Source organism: Ascaphus truei, chromosome 9 (assembly GCF_040206685.1).
Source record: "Ascaphus truei isolate aAscTru1 chromosome 9, aAscTru1.hap1, whole genome shotgun sequence".
NCBI lineage: Eukaryota > Metazoa > Chordata > Amphibia > Anura > Ascaphidae > Ascaphus > Ascaphus truei.
This window is the reverse complement of record NC_134491.1, coordinates 64,608,174-64,631,030: the sequence shown is the minus strand read 5'-3', so window position 1 is coordinate 64,631,030 and position 22,857 is coordinate 64,608,174. Positions and strand designations below refer to the sequence as shown.

General features: G+C 43.6%; 1 protein-coding gene across 3 annotated transcripts in view; it reads left to right on the top strand.

Annotated features, from left to right (window-relative positions):
* KCND3 (potassium voltage-gated channel subfamily D member 3) overlaps positions 1-22,857 on the top strand; it is a 271,395-nt gene that overhangs the window by 225,524 nt on the left and 23,014 nt on the right. For all 3 annotated transcript variants that reach the window (XM_075615266.1, XM_075615264.1, XM_075615265.1), the window contains exon 4: positions 9,637-9,799. In XM_075615266.1, the coding sequence (XP_075471381.1) occupies positions 9,637-9,799 (163 nt within the window). The remainder of the gene's footprint in view (positions 1-9,636; positions 9,800-22,857) is intronic.

Genomic DNA, 22,857 nt, shown 5'->3' with positions numbered 1-22,857 from the left:
TGATGTGCGTGGTGTGTGTTCTGTGTGTGTGTGTGGGGGTGTCTGTATATGTGGCGTGTGTGTGTGGTATGCATGTGGTGTGTGTGTGTGTGTGTGTGGTATGTATGTGGTGTGTGTGTGTGGGGTGTGTGTGGGGTGTCTGTATGTGGGGTGTGTGTGTGATATATATATATATATATATATATATATATATATATATATATGTATATGCATGTATATGTATATACAGCAGGGCCCCGCTTTTCGGCGATACGGCGGCACTGAGAAGGGGGCCACCATCTTGGATCCTCAATTGCGCATACGCAGAATTGGCGGGTGCGCCCAGCGCGCATGCGCATACTGTAGTTTGCGCGCACATACCATAGGTCGCGCATGCGCAGAATGGCAAAAATGGGCCAGGGCCCTCCTGTGTACACACAGACAACACATACTAGCCACCTGGCCCCCCAAGCCAGCCTTGTCTGAATACCAAATGGAAACCCTGACTTTCAGATGGGGTTGCTTTTCTCATCTTGCTTTTTGGGTTTCATCTGAAGTTCAGGAACAATGCCTCCTGCCTCCTCTACCTTTTGATTTTTGGGTTTCTTTCCAAGTTCTTTGTCTAGCAGGTTTCCACTGATGCCCATCAGCGTAGCAGCAGTGTCAAAGCACACCAAGCACTGTGGCAGCAGGAACGGGCTGTTAAGGTCCATTCCAACACTGTATTAATGGCGCTTGCGTCTAGATCCTACGGAGATAAATGCGAAAAGCACAGATTTAGTATAGGTAAGAGCTGAGCAGAGCTTATTTTCTCTTTGGTTATAATCATCACAAGCAAGTAATATTGGGGGGTTCTGAACACAAAAATCACATTTCAGTGGAAGTGTTGCCTTCAATGATTGAGACTCCATTGATGTCTGAGAGCACCGATGAGTGAAGCTGGCTTTCAATAAGTTAAACTCACTGAAAATTAGTAAGAGCTAAAGAGGAGTCTTTTAACAAATCAACAAGGCTTTGGAAAAATTATCTTTTGGGCCAAAAGGCTGGCAAAATAGCTACTATTTATTGCCAAGTTTACAGGGGGTGCATTATGTTGGTATTTGTAAGAGATAATGGTATCAAATAGATTGGTACCTATTCTGCTGACTGTATCGTATCCTTCTTCTTCCATGGCTCCTGCAGCTGATCTGCTTCTGTGCTGCAGGACTTTTTTTGATGTTACCTGTCTGGAAGCAGAAACGGCTTGACTTCTGACTGGAGGGCACTAACAGCCAGGTTATATACTCATTGGTATGGCATGGCATGCCCCATAGGAATGGCACCAAGGGTGTGGCATTCCCCATAGGAATGGCACCAAGGGTGTGGCATGCACCATAGGAATGGCACCAAGGGTGTGGCATGCACCATAGGAATGGCACCAAGGCAGTGGCAGGCCCCATAGGAATGGCACCAAGGGCGTAGCATGCCCCTAAGCACCATTTCTGCTTCTTCCTTTTGATTTTTGGGTTTCATTCCAAGTTCTTTGTCTAGCAGGTCTCCACTGATGCCCATCGGCGTAGCAGCAGTCTCAAAGCAGACCAAGCAACGTGGCAGCAGGAACGGACTAGGGTTAATGGCGCTTGCGTCTGCGTCCTAAGGAGATAAATGAGAAAAGCACAGATTTGTACCATAAGCAGGAAGCTGGGCAGAGCTTATATATATATTTTTTTTTAATGGTTTTGGTAACAGATAATAGTATTAAGTAGTTTGGTACCTATTCTGCTGACATGTATCCTTCTTCTTCTATGGCTCCTGTGGTTGATCTGCTTCTATGCCGTGGGCCTCGCCTCCTGCTACTTTAGGCAATTTTCTTGATGTTACCACTAAAGAAGCAGGTGACTTCTGACTTGAGGGCCCCAACAGCCAAGTTATATACTCATTGGCATTATGACCTTTTGTGAAATGTTTGTACCTGTGACATCATTGCCTCCGTGACATCATTGCTTCTGTGACAGGCCTGTCTGTAAAAAAAACTTTTTAACTTAACTTTTATTGAGTTTCAGTACAGTATACAAATAACATTACATGTTATCCTTCTGGTAAGAACAAATAAAATCAAATAACAAATAAGGAACACACATCGCGGGGAGTGGGGTGGGTATTTTATCTTTCTTTGAATTGTTTAGGGTGGTAACCAGATTAGCTACCCACCCAGTTAGAAAGAGCTGGAGTAAAGGTTTAGTTATTCTCCAAAGTGGAGTAGGCCTTTATTTTGTTTATGTTTGTATGTTTTGCCTTGTTAAAGGAACAGGTGCAATAAAGCCGGGATTTAATTTCACCCTAATCGGTCTCCATTAAATGTTCCTCTGCACACATCTCTTACAAGCCCCTATTCACGTTTCTTGTTTGTAAGTTTAAATATTGTGTACATCTCACTACAATATGAGCTAAATGGCTTTTCTCCTATGTTAAATAAATGTAGCATTTGTTTGGAGTCATACACCACAGAACCGCTACACTACATTGTTGAAGCCAATATGACCGTGTGTAGGAATCTAACACAAGTTTGGTTTGGTGCTGTTGACCTAACCCGAGACAGGCACCAATAAATGAACTCCTGTTTCCTCCACTCCTCCAACAAATCCCTTCCCTGTTCTCCGGACTCCTGTCAGTCAGCGTGAGAATGGGACGTCTCCTTGCATTTTCTTTTTTAGTTGAAAATGTTGGCAACTTTGTTGATCCCTGCCGCTGTCTGCCTCCGTTCTCGCCAAATTCCTATAGCCCGTGGGCATTATAGGCAGATGGTCTCTCTCTCTCTGACTGATCAAACCAACCTTGCGCTGCAAATGAAAAGGAGGCCATCGCAGAGCAGAATTAGGTCAGGAGGCTCTGCTCCCCTGAGAGAAGATAAAATACTTTATATATTCATAGCGAGTGAGGTGCAGAATGCACAGAGAAAATCACACTAAAGTTGTGTTTCACGTGTAGCACTGACAGTGTCTGGAGCGCTGTACAGAGAATTTTTAACACGAGGCCCCTGAATAGAATTTTGTTCCTGAGGCACAGGGAGATGCCCAGACTCTAGGTCGCACAAACATACAGTGGTATTCAACCACTTACTATTTTGGCCACTCAAACACATTAGAGATGCTCTAACTCAGGGCTATTTAAATTAGAGGCTTTGACAATCAAAGCATTTCCAAAGCAGGTTTCAACACAGAGCACTGAACACTGAGCTCCTTGTGAGGAATGTGATAGCACAAGGCTTGTGCAAGGATGTGTTCTTCCTAGCAGCATAATATGCAGCTGTATGAAATGCATTGAATGTGCAGGTACATATAAGAGGTTGATTCTCTATCAGCCAGTGACTTCGATGGGGAATTTCAGCCGAAACTGCCCAATCGGACATGTCTAAGGAAATACAATAAGCTTTACATGTATGTGTGTATTATTTACATATATGTATCTGTGTGTGTGTGTGTGTATATATATATAACATAGAAAAAGAACAAAAAGCACTCCGTAATAATAGTCACTGGTGTGGGTGCAGATCCTATAATGAAGAATAAGCAATACGATACCGTTTTGAAACGAAATCAGCAGGCAGCACTCCAGAATTGAACAAACAAGTGTATTGAAAAAATAAACACAAAACCAACGTTTCGGTCCACAAATGGGACCTTTGTAAAGGTGGTAGCAATTACCCTACGCGTTTCTTCACACAAGTGATCCCCTGATGAAATCACTTGTGTGAAGAAACGCGTAGGGTAATTGCTGTGAGAGCAAGCAAACACCATACCTCTGCATTTGGGACTCAAAGACGCTGATACTGACAGCCTACTCCCCACGGCTCCTGCTTTCGTTTACTCGGTCTGGCACCCGTTACATGTGCGGATAGTTTCCGGAGGACACAAAGAGAAGTGACACGATACCTGAGTTCCTGCTGGACGGTGGCTCAGAGGGCTTCAGATTGTGTGCAGTGGAGAGGCATGTGAGCAGAGCAGCAGAGTTCCTGTGCTTGGTGCATGAGTATTTCTCATAACTCACTCTTCTATTCATGTTGTTTGTGAGTTTTAAATTGTTGGACTCTTTTTTGTTATATTAAATGACAATATTATACATATTGCAATAGGATTTTTTTTGTCTTTATATATATATATATACTTAGTTAAGTTATGGTGAGTAAAAAAAAGTGACAAAACCCCTCCACAGCAAAGCATATAGCAAATATTCTTGTATGCTCATTTGCATGTCTTAAGCAGGTATGCAACCCCGCCTTTCACCATTATCACCCAGCACACAGCACTTCCACTGCAGCAAGGGATTCTGGGAAATGACATGCAAATGGGCACACAGTGTCACCTTTTGCTTCAAAACCATTTTAACATGGTTCCCTATAGGCTTAAGCTTGCTGCATGGTCACAGCTTTAAGCACAGCCAGGGTTAAGATGCATAGCCAGAAAACCCACTCACAGACAGCTGTTTCGACTTTAATGGGTCTCCTCAGTGTGGGGTTGGTTAACTGGCTATGCAATGAAGCAATCCATTCGTCTTAATGCGATATTTTCTTCCCTGTAACTCTGCAACAGTTCATACTTATTAATTTTTGCGCCTGTGTTTTCTCTCTCCCTTCTATATTTCTATTACTATTGTGTATAGTATTAACACTTTGGCAGCATCAAATGATACATTTTCTGATTGCGCACTTAGTTTTTCTATAGTGTATATATATATATCTACACATTATTTAAATAAATAAAATCATTATCATCATCTACAGCCCCAATGATCTTCCAGGCACTGCGGTTGCAGCCTTTCTTCTCCATGTTGCTTCAACACATTTTCTTTTTATATCTATATCGATATATTTTCCAGTTTTCTTTAACACCATTACAGGCAGAGGCTCTTGCAGCGCACGCATTGCAGGCCGTTTTGGTAGCGAAAAGGTTACCCCCACAACCCCCTCCCCCCACCCACCTCCCTGCACCCTCTATAAAAAAACTGGCAGCCATTTAATACTCTCCAAAAATATACAAGCAACATTCTGTTTGAGAAGGGGGAGCTTCATCAACACAAGGAAAGACAGAATCTCTGTGAAGAGTATTTTTTTTAAAAGCGCTCGCTTTTATGGCTAATCTTCCGTTCTTTAATCCTGATATAAGCACTAGGAGTTAAAGCAAGTACCTTTTTTTAATCTCCCCTTTGTAATTTGCTTGTGAAATGTGGGGAACTACAGGCAGATTTCTCTGTGTCAGGGGATCTCTTGCTGTCTCTGGGTTTCTTGGCCCTGTTGAGCTGTGACAGCGCGAGTGGTTGAGCCGGAGAAGGCATGATGCAGAGGCACGCGCCGCCTTTCATATCCGAGGATTACACGAGGTCGGCTGTCATATGCCCTGAGCACAAATATTTGCGGTTAGCATCTTATAATTGTGGGGAGCGCCTCTGGTGCATTTCAGCTTCATTTGCAGATATTTTGACACCCACGGTAACGCTGGCGGGGAGATTCACATTGTGTGAGCATGGATTTGAACCCTATTGCCACCAGTGGGACCAGCAGCGCATTGCAGGGTGCCCTCTGCCAATGCAAGCTGCTGACCCCTGGTGCACTTTAACCACTACACAAATTCACTGACAAACTTCACATACATTAACACATCAACACACACACAGACTAACTCACACAAACTAACCAGTTCTCAAGAGCTACCAACGTGTCAGGTTTCCAGGGCATCCCTGCTTCAGCACAGGTGGCTCAATCAGTGGCTCAATCATTCTGAGTGGCTCTGACTGAACCACTGATTGAGCCACCCGTGCTGAAGCAGGGATATCCTGACTTGTTGGTAGGTCTTGAGAACGGGAGTTGGCTACACCTGGACTAACAGATATACACGATTTAAAGCAGGAATCCCACCTGTAGGGTTTTCTCCCCTCTTTTTTTTAGGAAAAAGGAACAAGGGGTCCGCCAGAGCTAAACTGCTCTAATTGCAGCAACGGGGATCCCCCCAGTTCCAGAAACACTTGTTGGTTTAATCGCCTCCCATTTAGTGAAACTAAAATGGCCCCCAAATAATTGTGGGCAAAGATGGGAATAATGTTGCGTCTTTCCATTGGACAAATGTTTAAAGGTCCGGGAAGCAACACCAGCAACTAAAAGGGCAAGTATCTTGGAAACCCAGAGTCCCCGGAGCTGAAAGTACCGAGGTTTCATTCCAAGAGGACCCGCTGATTCCAATAAAAACATTTTTTTTAAATCAATAATTAAAATGATGCTTTAACCCTTTGAGTGCCGTAGGAGTCGGGGTAATTGAGTGCCATGGAGCCTCAGGCACAGTGCAGTCACATGACCACTTTCAAAAGCAATCACGTGACTGCGGCGGCCATTTTTAGGAAACGAAAGCGGGATACTCTGTTTGTTTACTTGTTAGATCACGTCCTGCGCTGCATGGGAACGCAGGATGCGATTAAAGCTCCAGAAAAAACCCTCCCTGGGCATGATCAAACAGAGATCAAGTCAAAAAGTCAAGTTAATGACTTTAACAAATTCATCCAACGTTTCGGCACAACATGAACCTTCATCAGGTCCATATGCATCATCATCCCCGATGAAGGTTCATGTTGCACCGAAACGTTGGATGTTTTTTTTTAAGTCATTAACTTGACTTTGCTGACTTTTTGACTTGGTCCATGTGAGCTGTTTGCCAGGTTATAGCCCAACACATCTGCCAACTAACCAGCCCTCCCCCTTTCCCGTCTCCCCTCGCTGTGAACAGCGTCAGGTGATGGAGAAACGGGGAAGCCGATGATATTCCAGACATGCCACTGACCAATCTCAACGCACTTCCGCTTGTCTCCATGTCACAGAAGACAGAACAGACCCCTGATCCGAGGAGAATGTTCTGCAGCACCTAAAGAAATGTTCAACGCTTGAGGCCTTCTTTCTAAAATCTCCCATCTGCCAAACGAGGGCAAAAAAACAGATTTATTTAAAGTATAGGAATGTGATTGAAAGCAATTAGAGTTCATCCTTGGATATATCTGGTGCAGTGGTTTTGAACTACTTCGTGTATCTTTGTACAGGTGTGAGAGTGCGTGTGGGATTTGTACATTTAGCCATTATTTGTTTCAGACCGTTTCTTGGCCGTCTCGATTCCCTTGCTTGCTGGAAATGTGATTGGGAAAACCGTTCACATGCGCATATCTGTAATTATTATTTACTCTGCACTGTCACCCCAGGGTCCCCCTAGCAGCTCAGCAACGTCACTGATGCTTAATTGACTGTGACATCTTCTGAAGATTTGCACGGATGCTCTTTTAAACCGCAGCTGCTGGGGCCGACCCCTTCACTGACAGAGACCCACAACCCACCAGTGGAAGAAGTGCCCATTGTTTTGAATCAGCCGTGCGCGAGAAGGGGGCAGGAATATTGCAACGTTGCAATAACGTTGGCTACATCTGTAACCGCTCCTTATATTGCCTACTATTGCTCCATATAACCACTCCTTATAACTCCTATTGGACCATATAACCCTTCACTATAACTGCTCCTATTACTCCATATAACTGCACCCTATAACTCCTATTGCTCCATATAATCTCTCTCTATAACCTCCTTTTACTCCCTTTAACCACTTCCTATAACTCCTATTGCTCCATATAACCGTTCTCTATAGCTTCTTCTAATACTCCATATAAGTGCTCCTTATAATGCCTCTTATTGTGCTGTATAACCCCTCCGTAGAATTCCCCCTATTGGTCCATATAACCGCTCCCTATATCTCCTCTTTAACTCTTATTATTATTATTCACCCCAACTCTCCGTTACTCATATAAACCTCTCCCTACAATCCCACCATTAACTTCTCCTATTGCTCCATATAACCGCTCTAACTCCCCCTATTGATCCACAATACATGCTCTCGTTATTCTCTCCGAGAGCCCTGCACCCTTTGCTTATGCCCTGATATTTACCAATAATAATAATAATCCTTGTTGATATACAGAATAGAAAGGTTTAACAGTTCATACATTTCAAACTAAGCCTAATTTAACCTTTTTGACATCCATTTTGCCTCCTTCTTAGAAGGATTAACATACATAATATTATCCCGCTTGAGGCATTGTCTTTTTTAATTAAAGCTGTTGAGCGCGGAGAGAACATTTGGCGAGAGGCTTACGTTTGAATCATCACAAATTTATGACAGTTACAGATTTTCCCATCGCTTTTGGGAGAAAGTTTGAGGTCAGCAAGTGTTTGCAGCTCAACCCCTCCGCAGCTGAAGGGTTAATGTAACCTTGAAATCCTCTCCGACAAAGTTTTGCCAGCAGCATTAGAGGCAGGTGCAGAGAGGAGTCAGAATTAGTTTATAGAGCTGTCTAGAAAGTATGCAAGAACATACTACAGGTTTACATGCCATACTGTATGCAACGTTCTAGAACAGGAGTGGATAACTCCAGTCCTCAAGTCCCACCAACAGGTCAGGTTTTCAGGATATCCCTGCTTGAACACAAGTGGTTCAATCAGTGGCTCAACGACTGAGCCACTGATTGAACCACTTGTGTTCAAGCAGGGATATCCTGAAAACCTGACCTGTTGGTGGGACTTGAGGACTGGAGTAGTCGTCGTCGTCCCCGCCTCCCTGCTCTAGATAATAATTTAGACTCTGGTACATACATTCCTTATTATCATTTTTCCAGTCCCCTAAATTTTCAATGAAGATAAAAAATTCTCAAAAAGAAATGAAAAAAGGAATATTACCTGCGTACACCAACAAAACAACAACGTTTATTTTCAAATTTGTGAATGAATTTGTCATTTTGCGGAATTGAAAATTCAATAAAAATAGAAATCAATAAGGTACAAGTTTACATACAGTATCTACTTATGTTATTTATGTTTGTTAAAAGAGGCAATCCAAGCGGCACTTACAAAAATACACACATTTTTCTGTTTTAATGTATGATTATCTTTATTGAAAACTAATTACCTAAGCTGCCGATCGATTAGTTCTCCTGTGATCGGTCAGCAAAGATACTGCTTCCCAGGGTTCACTAAATGGCTGCCTTTCAGTTTCAATCAATCCTTCAGTCAGTGTAACTCAGCAGCTACAATGTATTCTTATATTACGAAGGTAACATTATCTATTGTTACAGTTTGCAGCTCAAACTGCTGGGAATATTGGCAATAAATTATCACAAACAGGAAAGTGTTGCAAGATCTTGCACTGCTGGGAAAGTGTGTTAAAACCTGCTATAGAAATCAAAGGATACTCAGTATATTAAAACTCATTAAAAAAAAATGGCATTAAGAGTTGAATAATAAAGAAATAAAAAGAATGCATTAAGTATTATCTAAAAAAAAAAAACACGTGTGGGATATTGCATGGATTGCTCCTTCTTAATGTAGGATTCTTGGACATGCATAAACAGATAGATATATAGATAGATAATGTTTGTGGTTATTAGCTGCTTTTCTGTATCAGCAACGCAAAGTTTTACAACATCCAGTTGCATTGCAATGTGTTGCAGGCCCCTCTGGCAGCAAAGGCGTTACTTCTTGACCTTTGATACCGTTTTTAAGCCTGTAAATCATAAAAGGAAAAGTTGTTTGTTAGTTCGGTCCTCGTGTGTGTGTGTCACACAGGCCTCGGTGCTATTAAGCATTGCTTTTGTCTCTGCTAGTTATGGTGACATGGTACCCAAGACCATCGCCGGGAAAATCTTCGGTTCCATCTGCTCGCTGAGCGGCGTACTGGTGATTGCGCTGCCGGTCCCAGTCATCGTGTCAAACTTCAGCCGGATCTACCACCAGAACCAACGGACTGACAAAAGACGAGCACAGAAGGTCAGTGATGGGTTGGCTAAGAATCATCCTTATGTCTGAAAAAGTAGGTCTAAAAACAGTGCCCTTGAACCTGGATCGAATCCACATGTCAGCTCCTTGTGACCTTAGGCAAGTCACTTTATTTCCCTTAGTTTAGATTGTAAGATGGATAGGGGGTGTTTTATTGCAGTGATATACAATGTTTTGCATTGAGGGCACCTGTAAACACTACCCTACTTCTCCTCACTCATCAACACTCACAAATCCAATCCACACCGTCTTTTCTCTGTATTCGACTTCCTCCTCCTCGTCCTCACCATTTTTCTTCACTTCTCCTCAAGCCTTTGCCAACCACTTTAAATGCAACGAGATTCATTTTGTCCCTTCCCCCTCATCTCTGATTTTACCTAGACCTCTTTCTTCCACTCTTGACTCCTTTTCACCTTTTATAGAGTTGGCAGTTTCTAAGCTTATTTTCTCTCCTCTCTGTAGCCCTCACATCTTATCAGAACACTTACTTCTGTCTTAGTCCCCATTCTCACACATATCTTCAATTCCTCCCTGTCCTCTATCATTTCCGTCATCCTTTAAGCATGCGGAGGTCACACCAATTCTCTAAAACAACCTGGACCCTACCGCCCTGTATCCCTCCTACCTTTTGCCTCCAAATTGTTAGAGCATCTCATGTTCTCCCGTATGACCAACTTTCTTAATTCCCATGCCCTCAAGAACCCTTTACAATCTGGCTTTTCATGCAGTTCACTCAACAGAGACTATGTTCACTAAAGTAGCCAATGTTCTACATGAAGCAAAGTCCAAACTATCCTGGTTCTCATCGTACCTCTCCCATCGCACATATTCTGTCTCTGTTGCCAACATTCTTCATCTTCTGTTGATCTATCTGTTGGTGTACACACACTATCACTTGGTGACCTCATCAACTCTTTTGGCCTTTGGTATCATCTCTGGTGCTGATGATACGCAGATATATCTATCCACCTACCCTTACACCTGCAATGCAGTTCCAAGTCTCGGATTGCCTCCTGACTATACTCACGTGGATGGTGCTCCGCCACCTTAAACTTCATCTGTCTAAAACTGAGCTCCTCATATTCCCCCTAAATCTGGCCTAATATCCAATTTTTCCATCACAATAGACAGTACCACCATTTATCCTGTCACCAAAGCAAGTTGCCTCGGAGGGACATTTGATTCCTTCATTTCCTTCTCCATTCACATTTACGGTATGGCTAAAACTTGTCACTTCAACCACCGTCATATTGACAAGATCCGCCCTTTCCTCTGTCAATGTACTACTAAAACGCTAATGCTTGCCCTTATCCTCTCCCATCTGGATTATGTTAACATGCTGCTAACAGGCCTCCATGCCTCCCAGCTTTCTCAAAATTCTGCTGCTAGAATAATTTCACTTTCTCCCAAAACAGTCTCTGCTCGTCTTAAATGCCTCTCCTGGCTTCCCATCAAATTTCCGATCACCTACAAGGTTTTCTTCCTTACTTTTAAGGCTCTCCACTCATCTGCTGCTTCCTACATATCAGCGTGGATCGCTCGTTATGCCCCTGCTCATCTCTTGCACTATACCCATAACTGTCTCCTCAAAATCCCTTTCACCGGTTCTGTTCTCTCTCACCTTAAACCTTTCCCCCTCACTGCACCTCACTTGAGGAATCCTCTCACACTCCGTATACGCCAAGTGCCAAGTATACGCACGTCAAACCTTAAAAGTTACCTTCTAAATTAATCCTTTCAATAGCCCAGACTAGTGGCTACTGTCCCAAACCCACAGTCGCTCCTACCAACCATTGTGGCCAAGCACTGCCATCTACTGCACTCATTCCCTCACTATCTCTGTAAGTCTCCCAACATACCACTTAGATTGTAAGCTCTCCAGGGCAGGGATTTCCTTTCATATTGTGCTTATTGTAGTATAATTTCCTGTACTGTTTTGTCTCTTTTGTAAAGGGCTGAGCACATTGTGGGCGCTATATAAATATACGTACATACATCCACTTGAAGTTCTAAGACAATGGTTTTCAACCTATGAAAAACTGCTGAGCCTTTTAAAAATGTGTAACTTTGTAAATTCCTTGCAAATGTATTTTGACCCCCGCCCACTTACACCTAGAAAGTAAAAAATACTATTGCTGTGGCAGAGTTTATACTTTTCAAACCAGATAACCGCTTTCTCTTTTATTGACAATGTAGAACATTACAAACTTACATTTAATATCCTTCATATTAATTTTATCCACTTCTACCACATTCTTAATGGGAGTTTGCATAGGCATGCCCCCACTCGCCCCTCAACTAACCTGTGGTAAAGACAGAGTGACGTCAACTAGATAAAACACCAGATTGTCAAACATTCAGAGGCCGCTAAGAAATGCCATTTGTAAATGATTCCCAGCCAAATATTTGCTTTTTGCACGGTCGCATTTGTTTAAGGAAGTCAACTCGTGTGCCAAATTATTTCCAAATGGTCTCTTGGGTCGGATACCAGGCACCTTACTAGCTCCGCAAACTGCTGCATTGATCTAACGCTGGCACTGAAAGGGTCGTGCCGAGAATTTCTCAGGTTGCACATTGTGTTCATCACCCTGCTCTAGTGACATTTCTATTAGCAGCGTGGGAAGTGGTTACATGGGGCAGTAAGGAGGAATAACTAAACACACACAATGTATCGTGAGTCATTTTATTCAGGCTTCAAGTGGCTTTCCCCCACTCATTTATATTTACTATCCAACCCCCTTTTTGTTTTTTTAACATGGTTAGGAAGCAAGGGGTCTCCACAGCTGAGGGGACCCCGTGATTTTCAAGATACCGTTGAATGCACTATCGGTACAGTCCCACACCGGGGAAACAAAATGGCAGTTTGTGATGTGGGTCAATAGGAAGCCACAACGTCATCCACCGCGGTTTCCTTTTGGCTTGCGTCACGCAGGGGATTTAAATAACCAGGATGTACCAGAGCTACGTTCCACTGTATGTATCTCAGGAACCAGTGGGTCCCGGGAGTTGACATTAGCACGGCTCTGCTGTGGAGAGTAGAGATGGCCGAACTGGTCCAAACCCCCGGCCTGGATTTTCCTGGATTACTTCCAGGCCTGCACAACTCCAGTCCTCGAGGGCCGCAAGCAGGCCAGATGTTCAGGATATCCCTACTTCAGCACAGCTGGCTCAATTAGTGGCTCAGTCATACTGGAGTTGTGCAGGCCTGCGTTTAGACCAAAACCGATCCCCACACCAAAATCAATTTGCGGATTTGGTTAAAAACAAAATAAGGGAGAGTAAGGAGCTTGCTTGGTGGGTGTTGGTGTGTGAAAAGCCTAAGGCATCTAATGACTGGACTGGTGTAGTGGATATTTGTACATACAGTATACTGATAGAATATCATACAATACACTGGCAAAAACATTAATATATGATGACTGAATTCTTTAATGTTATGGTGGATGAAACAATTGTTAAAATACATGACAAATGGAGCAGTTTAGGAACAAGTATGGATTCATATTTTTTCATAAATCTAACATTCAAGATATTTTACCCAAATGTATGTGTAGTACTTGACATTATTCTCACTGGACCTGTAATAGTTGTGTCTGGTGAGAGGTCATTTTCAAAGTGGAAAATAATGAAAATGATCTATGCTCTTCTATGTCACAAGAACGCCTAGCTGGATTAGCATTGATTTCAATTGAACATAAAATTGGCAGAGATTTAGATTATAGCGATCTGATTAAGGACTTCGTTTCCAATAAAGCTCGAAAAGTTACATTCCAATAAATATACCATTTGAATTTGATTAATCAATTAACTGGCTCTTAGCATAGAACCTACTGTGATCTCTGCATGTAATGCTCCTTTTTGCCTTGGTAAGAGCATTACACTGGCAGGTTACAGCATTTAACTTTTTGTTGTTTATGACTTGTGTCACTTTTAGAGTCCAGTGTTGATATAATGTTACATGGATTATGTACATTTGTAATAAGTGTAACCCTCCCTGCCCAGCACCTAGGGAGTTTACATCAGTGTAAAGTGTATGTCCACAACAGCCTTGATTTACCTTGTCTCCGGGTGCTGGTCGGCTGGGCGATGATACAGATGGGCGCCAGAAGCTTTTATGGTACAATAGCAATCTTTATTCATGTTCCAAGGCATAGGAACTCTTAATTTGCATATACAATCAGATTGGTTTAGTTGTACCTTATTTCATCCATACCACTATCACTCTTGATACATGTCTTTCCTGGGGGCCCACTCTTAAGACTCATGGGATGTACATTCACTTGTTACTGTACTGACCATGTTTTTAGCAACATTCTTATTGTCCCTTTTACTGCGGGCCTCTGCTGAGATCCTGGCTTGTTCTGTGTACATTAATATTACTCTCCAGCTCTGTTGTGGAACTGACACTTCCTGAGGGGTAATGAATCCTGCACATGGGAAATACGCTTCTAGGGCTGATCCCCTGACATCCTGGGGCCTTCTCTGCTTTGCCCAATGTGGCATGTCTGTATTCCCTCTCTGGGACGTGCTCTTCTCTTATAGCCATACTATGGGATCCTAACAGATAGGGTACTGGAAACCCAACAAAAGGGGGGCCAGATGTATACTGTACTATAACTGTGGGAATATATACCCTATCTCTACTCCCTGAGGCACCTCTCCTTCTGCCATGCTGGAACCTAACTTCTGGAACGCTTTCCTTTTTTATACCTTCTGTAACACAGTACCTCTGTGTTTCATCACAGGGTGGAGCTTAGCATCTACTGCTCACTATTAACCCCCTGTATTACTCTACTAAACCCACAGAGGCGGGGGTTACACTCTCCTCTAACTAAACCCAATGTTTTCACCAACATTCTCTAAATATACAATGTGTGACATTTGGATATTTACATGTACACATCCTAAACGTTCAATATATCACGACAGTGTTATACTTTGCTCTCAATATTCATACTGGTAATAAAACTATTATAACCATCCCGGAATACTATGTAAGATATAGCAATTAATACTGCATCTACATGTTCAGCAGATCCTTTCAGAACAATAGTTTACCCATACACATACTGAGCATATGATATATGACACTTTTTCTGGTCTCACACACTTGCCACACACACAGCCTTTAAATGCTGCAACAGGAAACGGAAATGGGTAATTGACCACAAGCCGGCAAACTGCGAGGAGGCAGCCGCCTTTGCAGATGAGTTTGTGACCACCGGACCCCAGCATAGGAAGTGGGTGGCTCCACCTGTAGTAGCCCCTGCCAGTCGGGCAGGCAAGCCAGCAGAGGCTTCCCCTACAAAATCTCGACCTGGAGGACAAAGTCTTCCACCGGGGGAGTTCAGCCAAGCCCGCAGAGTTTGTCTAAGAAAAGCTATCAATGTAACCGGACTGGGCATGCGAAGCCCGATTGCCCCAACCTGCATAGGACCAGCAACCCCAGGCACCCTGCACCTATTTTAGTCTAGATTTCACCCCAGACCCCTAGTAAGTGTGTATTTTGTCCGTATTTTGTGTTTTCATTGTGTGTTCGCGGGTTTACCCGAATAAACTTCAATTTGTTCTACTACCTTATTTTGCCTAGTAAACGAGTGAGAGGGCTCAGAGCACCGCTGGTAAAATCAGGCTGGAGGCATCGTGCAGTAGAAAAACTTTTATTGCGGCATGACAGCCAGCCTAGAGGATTTCTATGTCTTTTTAATCTGGCTGTCATGCCGCAATAAAAGTTTTTCTACTGCACGATGCCTCCAGCCTGATTTTACCAGCGGTGCTCTGAGCCCTCTCACTCGCTTACCTGGGTCCTACCGCCGGGACGGATGCACACAACGGAGCAGACGGAGTTTCTCCCCCACTAATACAGCATACCTGAGTTGGAGCCAGTGTGTGAGTATATACACCGGCAGCCACCGAGAGTCACTGGGAGCGCGAGGCCCACCCAAGGAGGGACCGCCGGTGCATCAACAGAGCACCGGACAGGTTAGATGACGTCTCTCCCTATAGTGACGGTTATCATATGGTTAACTCAGTGTTGAAGCTGTTTCTTCATTATGGACTAAGGCTTTATGGGGATAAGAAACCAGGCTCATTTACTAACACAATAAGGGACTAATAATCATGCTATGGTACAACAACATTAATGCTGCATTATCTTACCAGGTGATTTTTTGGAGCACCCAATTAGGGAATCTCCCCTTTTTTCTATTATTTTGCCTAGTGAATGATCCCGGTGTAAATGTGTAAAACGTCCTGATCTCCCCCGTAAAACAAACTCAGGATGATCGCTCTGGATTATAATACAGATGGGTACCAGGTATTGTATCTGTTCTGACCTCCTGACAATCCACTCCTTTAGAATTCTCTATGTTTAGTCACTGGGCACCTGTGTAACATGCTGCGCTGGAGCAGAGATCGGCTCCTTTTACACGAATGAGGCTGAAATCTCCTCTAACATGAGTAAGTAAACGCTCATTGGGCAGGGACATCCTTCCTGATGTTTTGGGTTGTCTTACCCGATATTTGTTATATATTACTGTTGTCCTTCAGATTGTACTGTGCCACAGAATGTGCTGGTGCCATGCAAGTAAAAGATCAAAATAATAACAATAAACATTGCAGCTGAATAAGGTCCTGGGTGAAGAGTTCAGTCCGACTTATTTTTTCTTTTCTTTAAATGATCCATTCAGTGTTATTAAGCAGCCCAGAGCTAAGAAGGATTAATCCAGAACAATCCTAAATCCTGCTGGTTTTCGGTGGGATTGATACACACAATAAAACCTGACTTTATATAGCAAAACGTCATATTCTCACGACAGAAGTCTTATAAACCTTCAGGACGTAAAGGGGTTAATGGAATATAGGGGAGCGTTCCCACCCCCCCCCCATCATTAAAAGGTGCAGTCCAATTTAGCGACATGTTTAATATTAGTGGGTTCAGTTATAGGTTAGTGTTTGGAACTGGGGTACAGTTATGGGTAAGGGTTAGTTATCAGGGAACAGGTATAGTAGAGGGGTAACAAAACTAAAACTAAGCAAGTTGCCACAGTTTTGGATCTGCTTTTTATAATTCAGCACACTGTGAGTAAGCACTCTGAGTAAGCACTCTATAGGAGCCAAGGCTTTGCACATTTGCCATAATTACTAAGACACCTACAGTTAGATATTTTCTTGTTTTATTTCCGTTGACTTCTTCCCGTGCTCCCTCTGGACTTTGAAGACCTACTGTCCCACAATCACAGTCACTCCTACCACCCATTGTGGCCAAGCATTGCCATCTACAGCACTTATTCCCTCACCTGCTGTCTCTGTAAATCTCCCATCATACCACTTAGATTGTAAGCTCTTTGGGGCAGGGATTTCCTTTACTATTGTCTGATTTTGCTGCACTTATTGTATTATTATAATTCCCTGTACTGTATTCTTTGTGAAGTGCTGAGTACACTTTTGGCGTTATATAAAGATATACATACGAGGGGTTAACCGACATGGCGACCCCCATACAGGTGACTCGACTGAAATCCACCGACAAAATCCAGGGAGAGGAACCCGTATCCATGGAAACACTTGCATTCTTGGACAGCAAATTATGCAGCAGTCGGGGGGGGATGAGTTTTGCATGTGGAGTTGGATATAGCAGGAAGGGTTTGTCGTGGGGAGAGAAGACCCCACTCCAACTTGTCAGGGACAGGACCCGCCAGTCCTGGTTTTGCATTGTTCAGGTCCGATAATCTATATATCTGTATAAAATATATTGGGATGGGAGACGGAAAGCCAGGTCTGACTAAACCGGCCTGTAATGACCTGGAGTCATCCAGACACGTCTTCTGGATGGGACTGGATATTAGAAATGGAGCAGTCCCTCTTAGGACCAAATTATAGCTATGACAGTGAGATGTTTAAGGGGTTACACCTGGGTGATTGGTGCCTTGTTAAAGCATTTTTAGATAATTGCTTAAAATAAGTTTGTAAACATGGTGAGAAATAGAGATAGTTATATATATTTATTTATACTTAGACTGTAAGCTCTTCAGGCAGGGACTCCTTTTCCCTAATGTTACTTTTATGTGTCCAGTGCTTATTCCCATTATATGTTATATTGTTATGTCTTATATATTGCTGATGTGAAGCGCTATGTACATAAATGGCGCTACATCAATAAAGAAAGATATACATACAGTCAGGAACGTACTTCATTGATTATAGTGGCACTCCGCTAAAAAATAGTGTACTACCCAGATGCTTTAGCTGCCAAGAAATGGGGCATAATAGAAAGTAATAGCAATTAATAACAAGGTCTTAGTAATAAACTTTTTGCAATTTTGCAGAAGTCCTGGTGTGCCTGCTATTACTTTCTATTATGTGCTATATATATATCTATATATTTCTGAAACCACTGTATGCCTGTCTGTCCTCTGTCCCTAGGGGAAATCGCATTGGAGCTTTGGCCCGTCACTCCGCCTCAGGCCAATGAGATGGCTCCCATGGCCCGCCCACCCCCGCACACCTCTCATTGGCCTGAGGCGGAGTGACGAGCCAAAGGTCACACACACATCCCCCCCTTCCTCTTCCTCACCCCGAGGCCTGGCCCTCTGGATCCCCCCCCTACCCACCCAGTCACTAAATAAAAGTCACTAAATAAAGTGTCACTAAATAACTCACCCAGTCACTAAATAGAGGGTCACTCACTCACCCAGTCACTAAATAACCCACACACCCACCCAGTCACTAAATAACCCACCCACCCAGTACTAAATAACCCACCCACCAAATAAAAGTCCCAAAATAATCCATCCACCCACCCACTAAATAAGTCACAAAATTACCCACCAAGTCACTAACTAACTAACTCAACCACCCATCACGTCACTAACGCACGCACACACACACTGACGCACACACACAGTGACACACCCCCTCCCTTCCCCCCGCCCCTGCCTTCCCCCTTGCCCTTCACCTTGCCCCTGCCTTCCCCCCTTGACCCTGCCTTCCCCCCCTTGCCTATCACACCTGCCTTCCCCCCCTTGCCTTTCACTCCCCCTTGCCCCTGCCCTCCCCCCCTTGCCCCTGCCTTCCCCCCCTTGCCCCTGCCCCCCCTTGCCCGTGCCCCCCTTGCCCCTGCCTCCCCGCCTTGCCCCTGACTTCCCCCCCCTTGCCCCTGCCTCCCCCTCTTGCCCCTGCCTCCCCCCCTTTCCCCTGCCTTCCCCCCCTTGCCCCTGCCTTCCCCCCCCTTGCCCCTGCCTTCCTCCCCCCTCCTGCCCCTGCCTTCCTCCCCCCTCCTGCCCCTGCCTTCCTCCCCCCTCCTGCCCCTGCCCCTGCCTTTCACCCCCCCGCCCCTGCCTTTCACCCCCCTGCCCCCCTCCCGCCCCTGCCTTTCACCCACCACCTCACACCCCTTCCCACCGTAGTGGGACTGCCACACCGCACTCACCAGCCACTCGCCAACTCACAATAACTTTACAATAAACCATTTTTAAACAACATCGGATTACATTTTCTTCCATGTTTCTTTTCAACATTATTATACAACCTTTCCACCAAATACTCAACCTATTCTTACCCTATTTAGAAATACTACCTATTACGGATTTACATCCCGGGCAATGCCGGGTATATCAGCTAGTATATATATATATATATATATATATATATATATATATATATATATATATATATATATATATATATATATATATATATATATATATATATATATATATAAATAAACAACATTACCATTCTCTCGTCCGGTAAAGAAAGATTGCACTCGGTTCAGTAATCATGAAAAACTGTATTGGGCATCTGAATAAAAAAAGATAAGTCACCCAATCCGACGTTTCGGTCCTGGAATAGGACCTTTCTCAAGGGGGTGCACCCCCTTGAGAAAGGTCCTATTCCAGGACCGAAACGTCGGATTGGGTGACTTATCTTTTTTATTCAGATGCCCAATACAGTTTTTCATGATTACTGAACCGGGTGCAGTCTTTCTTTACCGGACGAGAGAATGGTAATGTTGTTTTTCTATTATTTGAGACTAGCACCTGTCTATATGAACCAGTACATTGAGTGCAAGCTGTGATGTTTGTTTTGTTTATATATATATATATATATATATAATGAAAAAGGTATCAAGAAACCTCCACCGTATTGCATACAACAAATAAAAAGATCATGCTCGCTGTTAACACAGCTTTACAGCACAGCATGGGAATCAGATGATTCCCATGCTGTGCTTTAAAGCTGTGTTAACAGCGAGCATTAGCTTATATGGGCTCCACGTAACAATGGTTTTTCAGACAAAAGGTGACACATTGTGTGCTCATTTGCATGTCATTTCCCAGAATCCCTTGCTGCAGTGGAAGCACTGTATGCTGAGGATAATGGTGAAAGGCAGGGTTGCAGACCTGCCTAAGACATGTGAATGTGCTCACAAGTGATCTTTTTATTTGCTATATATATTTATAATTGTGTCTCTTTCCTCTACTGAACGTATGCCAGGAGCACAGCATGCCTGTGAAAAGTCCCAGGTTATTTGTATTACGGGACTACGTTCGGGACCATCACGAAGCTCATTATAGTGATTATGCAGTGATTAGGCATGGTACTGGATGCTGCCAGGGAGAGGGGAAGAAATGCCCTTTTCTACCACTTTCCTTCATTAAAAGCGACATTATTTTTGCTAGATTGCTGTAGATTCGTTTTCCTTTGCTAGGGGCTCCACCGCCTTTCCCCTACAGAAACACTGCTGGCTATTACGTATGCTAAATGACTGTATACAAACACAGGTGGCATTTCCAATCAGCTGCTTTTAACAGTTCAATACGTTAGCGCCGGGCCTCCCGAGACGTGCAAACGGTGGCTGTGTAGTAGCTAAAGCCGTGGACATGAATGCAAATGGGCCAACTATGAGCATTGTTGGAAGAGAGCGCGGAATTGCATGACCCCATCTGTAAGCAGATAATGAGAATTTCGCATTAAAGAACAAATAGAAAGGACCAGGTGGATAATTCCCATCTCTCGCTTACCTCCCTTGAGCGGCAATAGGCAGAACGAGAGGTCTATTGCTATCACTGCCTTTGAAGTGGGTGATATTCAATCAATATTCTTTGCATTCTCTCTCTCCTTTTGGTATGACTTAACGACCGTCTCGTTAAATCCCTTCGTTAACTTTAATGGATACCCTGTGGATATGTGTTGTTAGGGGGAACAGCTCCTTTGCATCTCATTAGCACTAACGGCCACTAAGGTGACTGCAAGCCCCTTCCTGTCTGACAACATGACTTAACCTAGCGTTATTTGGTTTTGAAGATACTCGGAACTTAGGTTAGCGCCTCTTTAAGTCAGTAACAGAACTCTAGGATCTGCGCCCTTGTGTCTGAGCAAGTCACGATGGGCCATGTTTACTAAGCAGTACCCACTGCACAGATTTGAACACTCACATTATTATTATTATTGTGTTAACATATTGCACTATATTTTGTATGTGTTTTATTTTGCATACATCTGCGCTCCCCAATACTTCTGGAATACCAGAACAATACAGGCACAAGTGAGTGATCCAAATGGCTTACCCACTAATTTTGGAAAGTGGAAAGTTTAACCCCTTCACTTCTGGCAGTAAAATGAGCTGTATGTTATTTAAAACGGCAACAGCAATATCCAGTAATAAAAATATAACCTGTGTTAAAGATGAAAGGACCATTTCATAGATTATATCAAATAGATAGTTTTCATGGTTCCTTTAGCCCGTCCACGTTGGACCCGAAATAGTGTTTCTCCCTTGAACAAAAACAAAAAGCTCTACTTACAATTAGAAAAGATTCCTGGTTTTCCTGTTTTTTTTTTAGCCCGTTCCTGCAACGCTATGGTTTGCAAGGGGTTAATGTAGTTTGTATGATCACCAATTAAAGCCTCGTGTTCAGGGTTGGCGATCGTATACAGATGCAGCAGACGTTGCCCCCGTTAACGCAGCTCATAGTTCCAACGCTGCCGCAATATTTGTCGCAAAAGTTAGCACCGCTTCAATGACACAAATGACGTCGCCGCCACACGCGCCGGTCATTTTCCTAAGGCACACAATGTTTAACACAACATGGAGCGTCAACAGGAGCAATAACGTGTGCGCTATACACAGAGAGTAATTAGCAGCGTGTAATATTCGCTGCCTGCCAATAAGAGAGGGCGTGCTTTACAATTCCCAGCCACTTCTGCAGTAAGTTCATTGATATTAATGCAGCAATCCATCACGGTAATGTCCGCCCATCGCACTGGCCCATTAGTCTGTGGCTGAGGTTAAGAACTTTTATTAATGCTCTTTTGTAGTGTTCTAAACAAGCTCGGGAAAAGGCTGCGTTTAAAGGGGCAATCCCTCCTCGGATCCAAGGGAACTAATCCCAGTGACGTGTAAGGGGCCTCGTCCGGGTGATGGGTAGCCTTTTTTGCTGACAGTATTTTTAATGTATGTTTTAAAGTTAGACTTGGGAGAGGTTTCATTGCCTCTGGCTGCTCCCTTGTGTGTGACAAATGCTTGTACATCCCCCTCTCCCCATAACTGTATGGGCTCTCTACCAAGGACAGGGTGTAAAGAAAACACCCGATTGACAAACACTTCCCCATTCAGAGGCCCCTAAGAAGTTCACCTGGCCGATTGTGTGGGATTGCACCTTTAAACCCCGGGATTGTCTAGCAAAGTATACCGAAAATGAGAAGCTCTGCAGTGACACAGGAGCCCGACTTGCTTTGCACACTTCTACAGCATTGAAAAAGTGAATGTTTCTTATAATTTCTAAAATGTGTAACTGTTTAAAGCCTAACCGATCCTCTCTTTTGTTTACTGGATTGGAACCAGGGGGGGTTCGCTAGACCTAAATTGCTGTATTTTCTGCTCCCAGGACTCCCGAGATACTCACCGGTAAAGTTGCTGGTATCCCTTCCTAGTTTTTAAAGCGGATTTAAATGGCTGTGAAATAGGAAGCCACAACCGATGTTTCCAGCTTCCTATTGGCCCAAGATGTGACAGCTATTTTGTCTCCCCTGGGCCGAGATTTAAA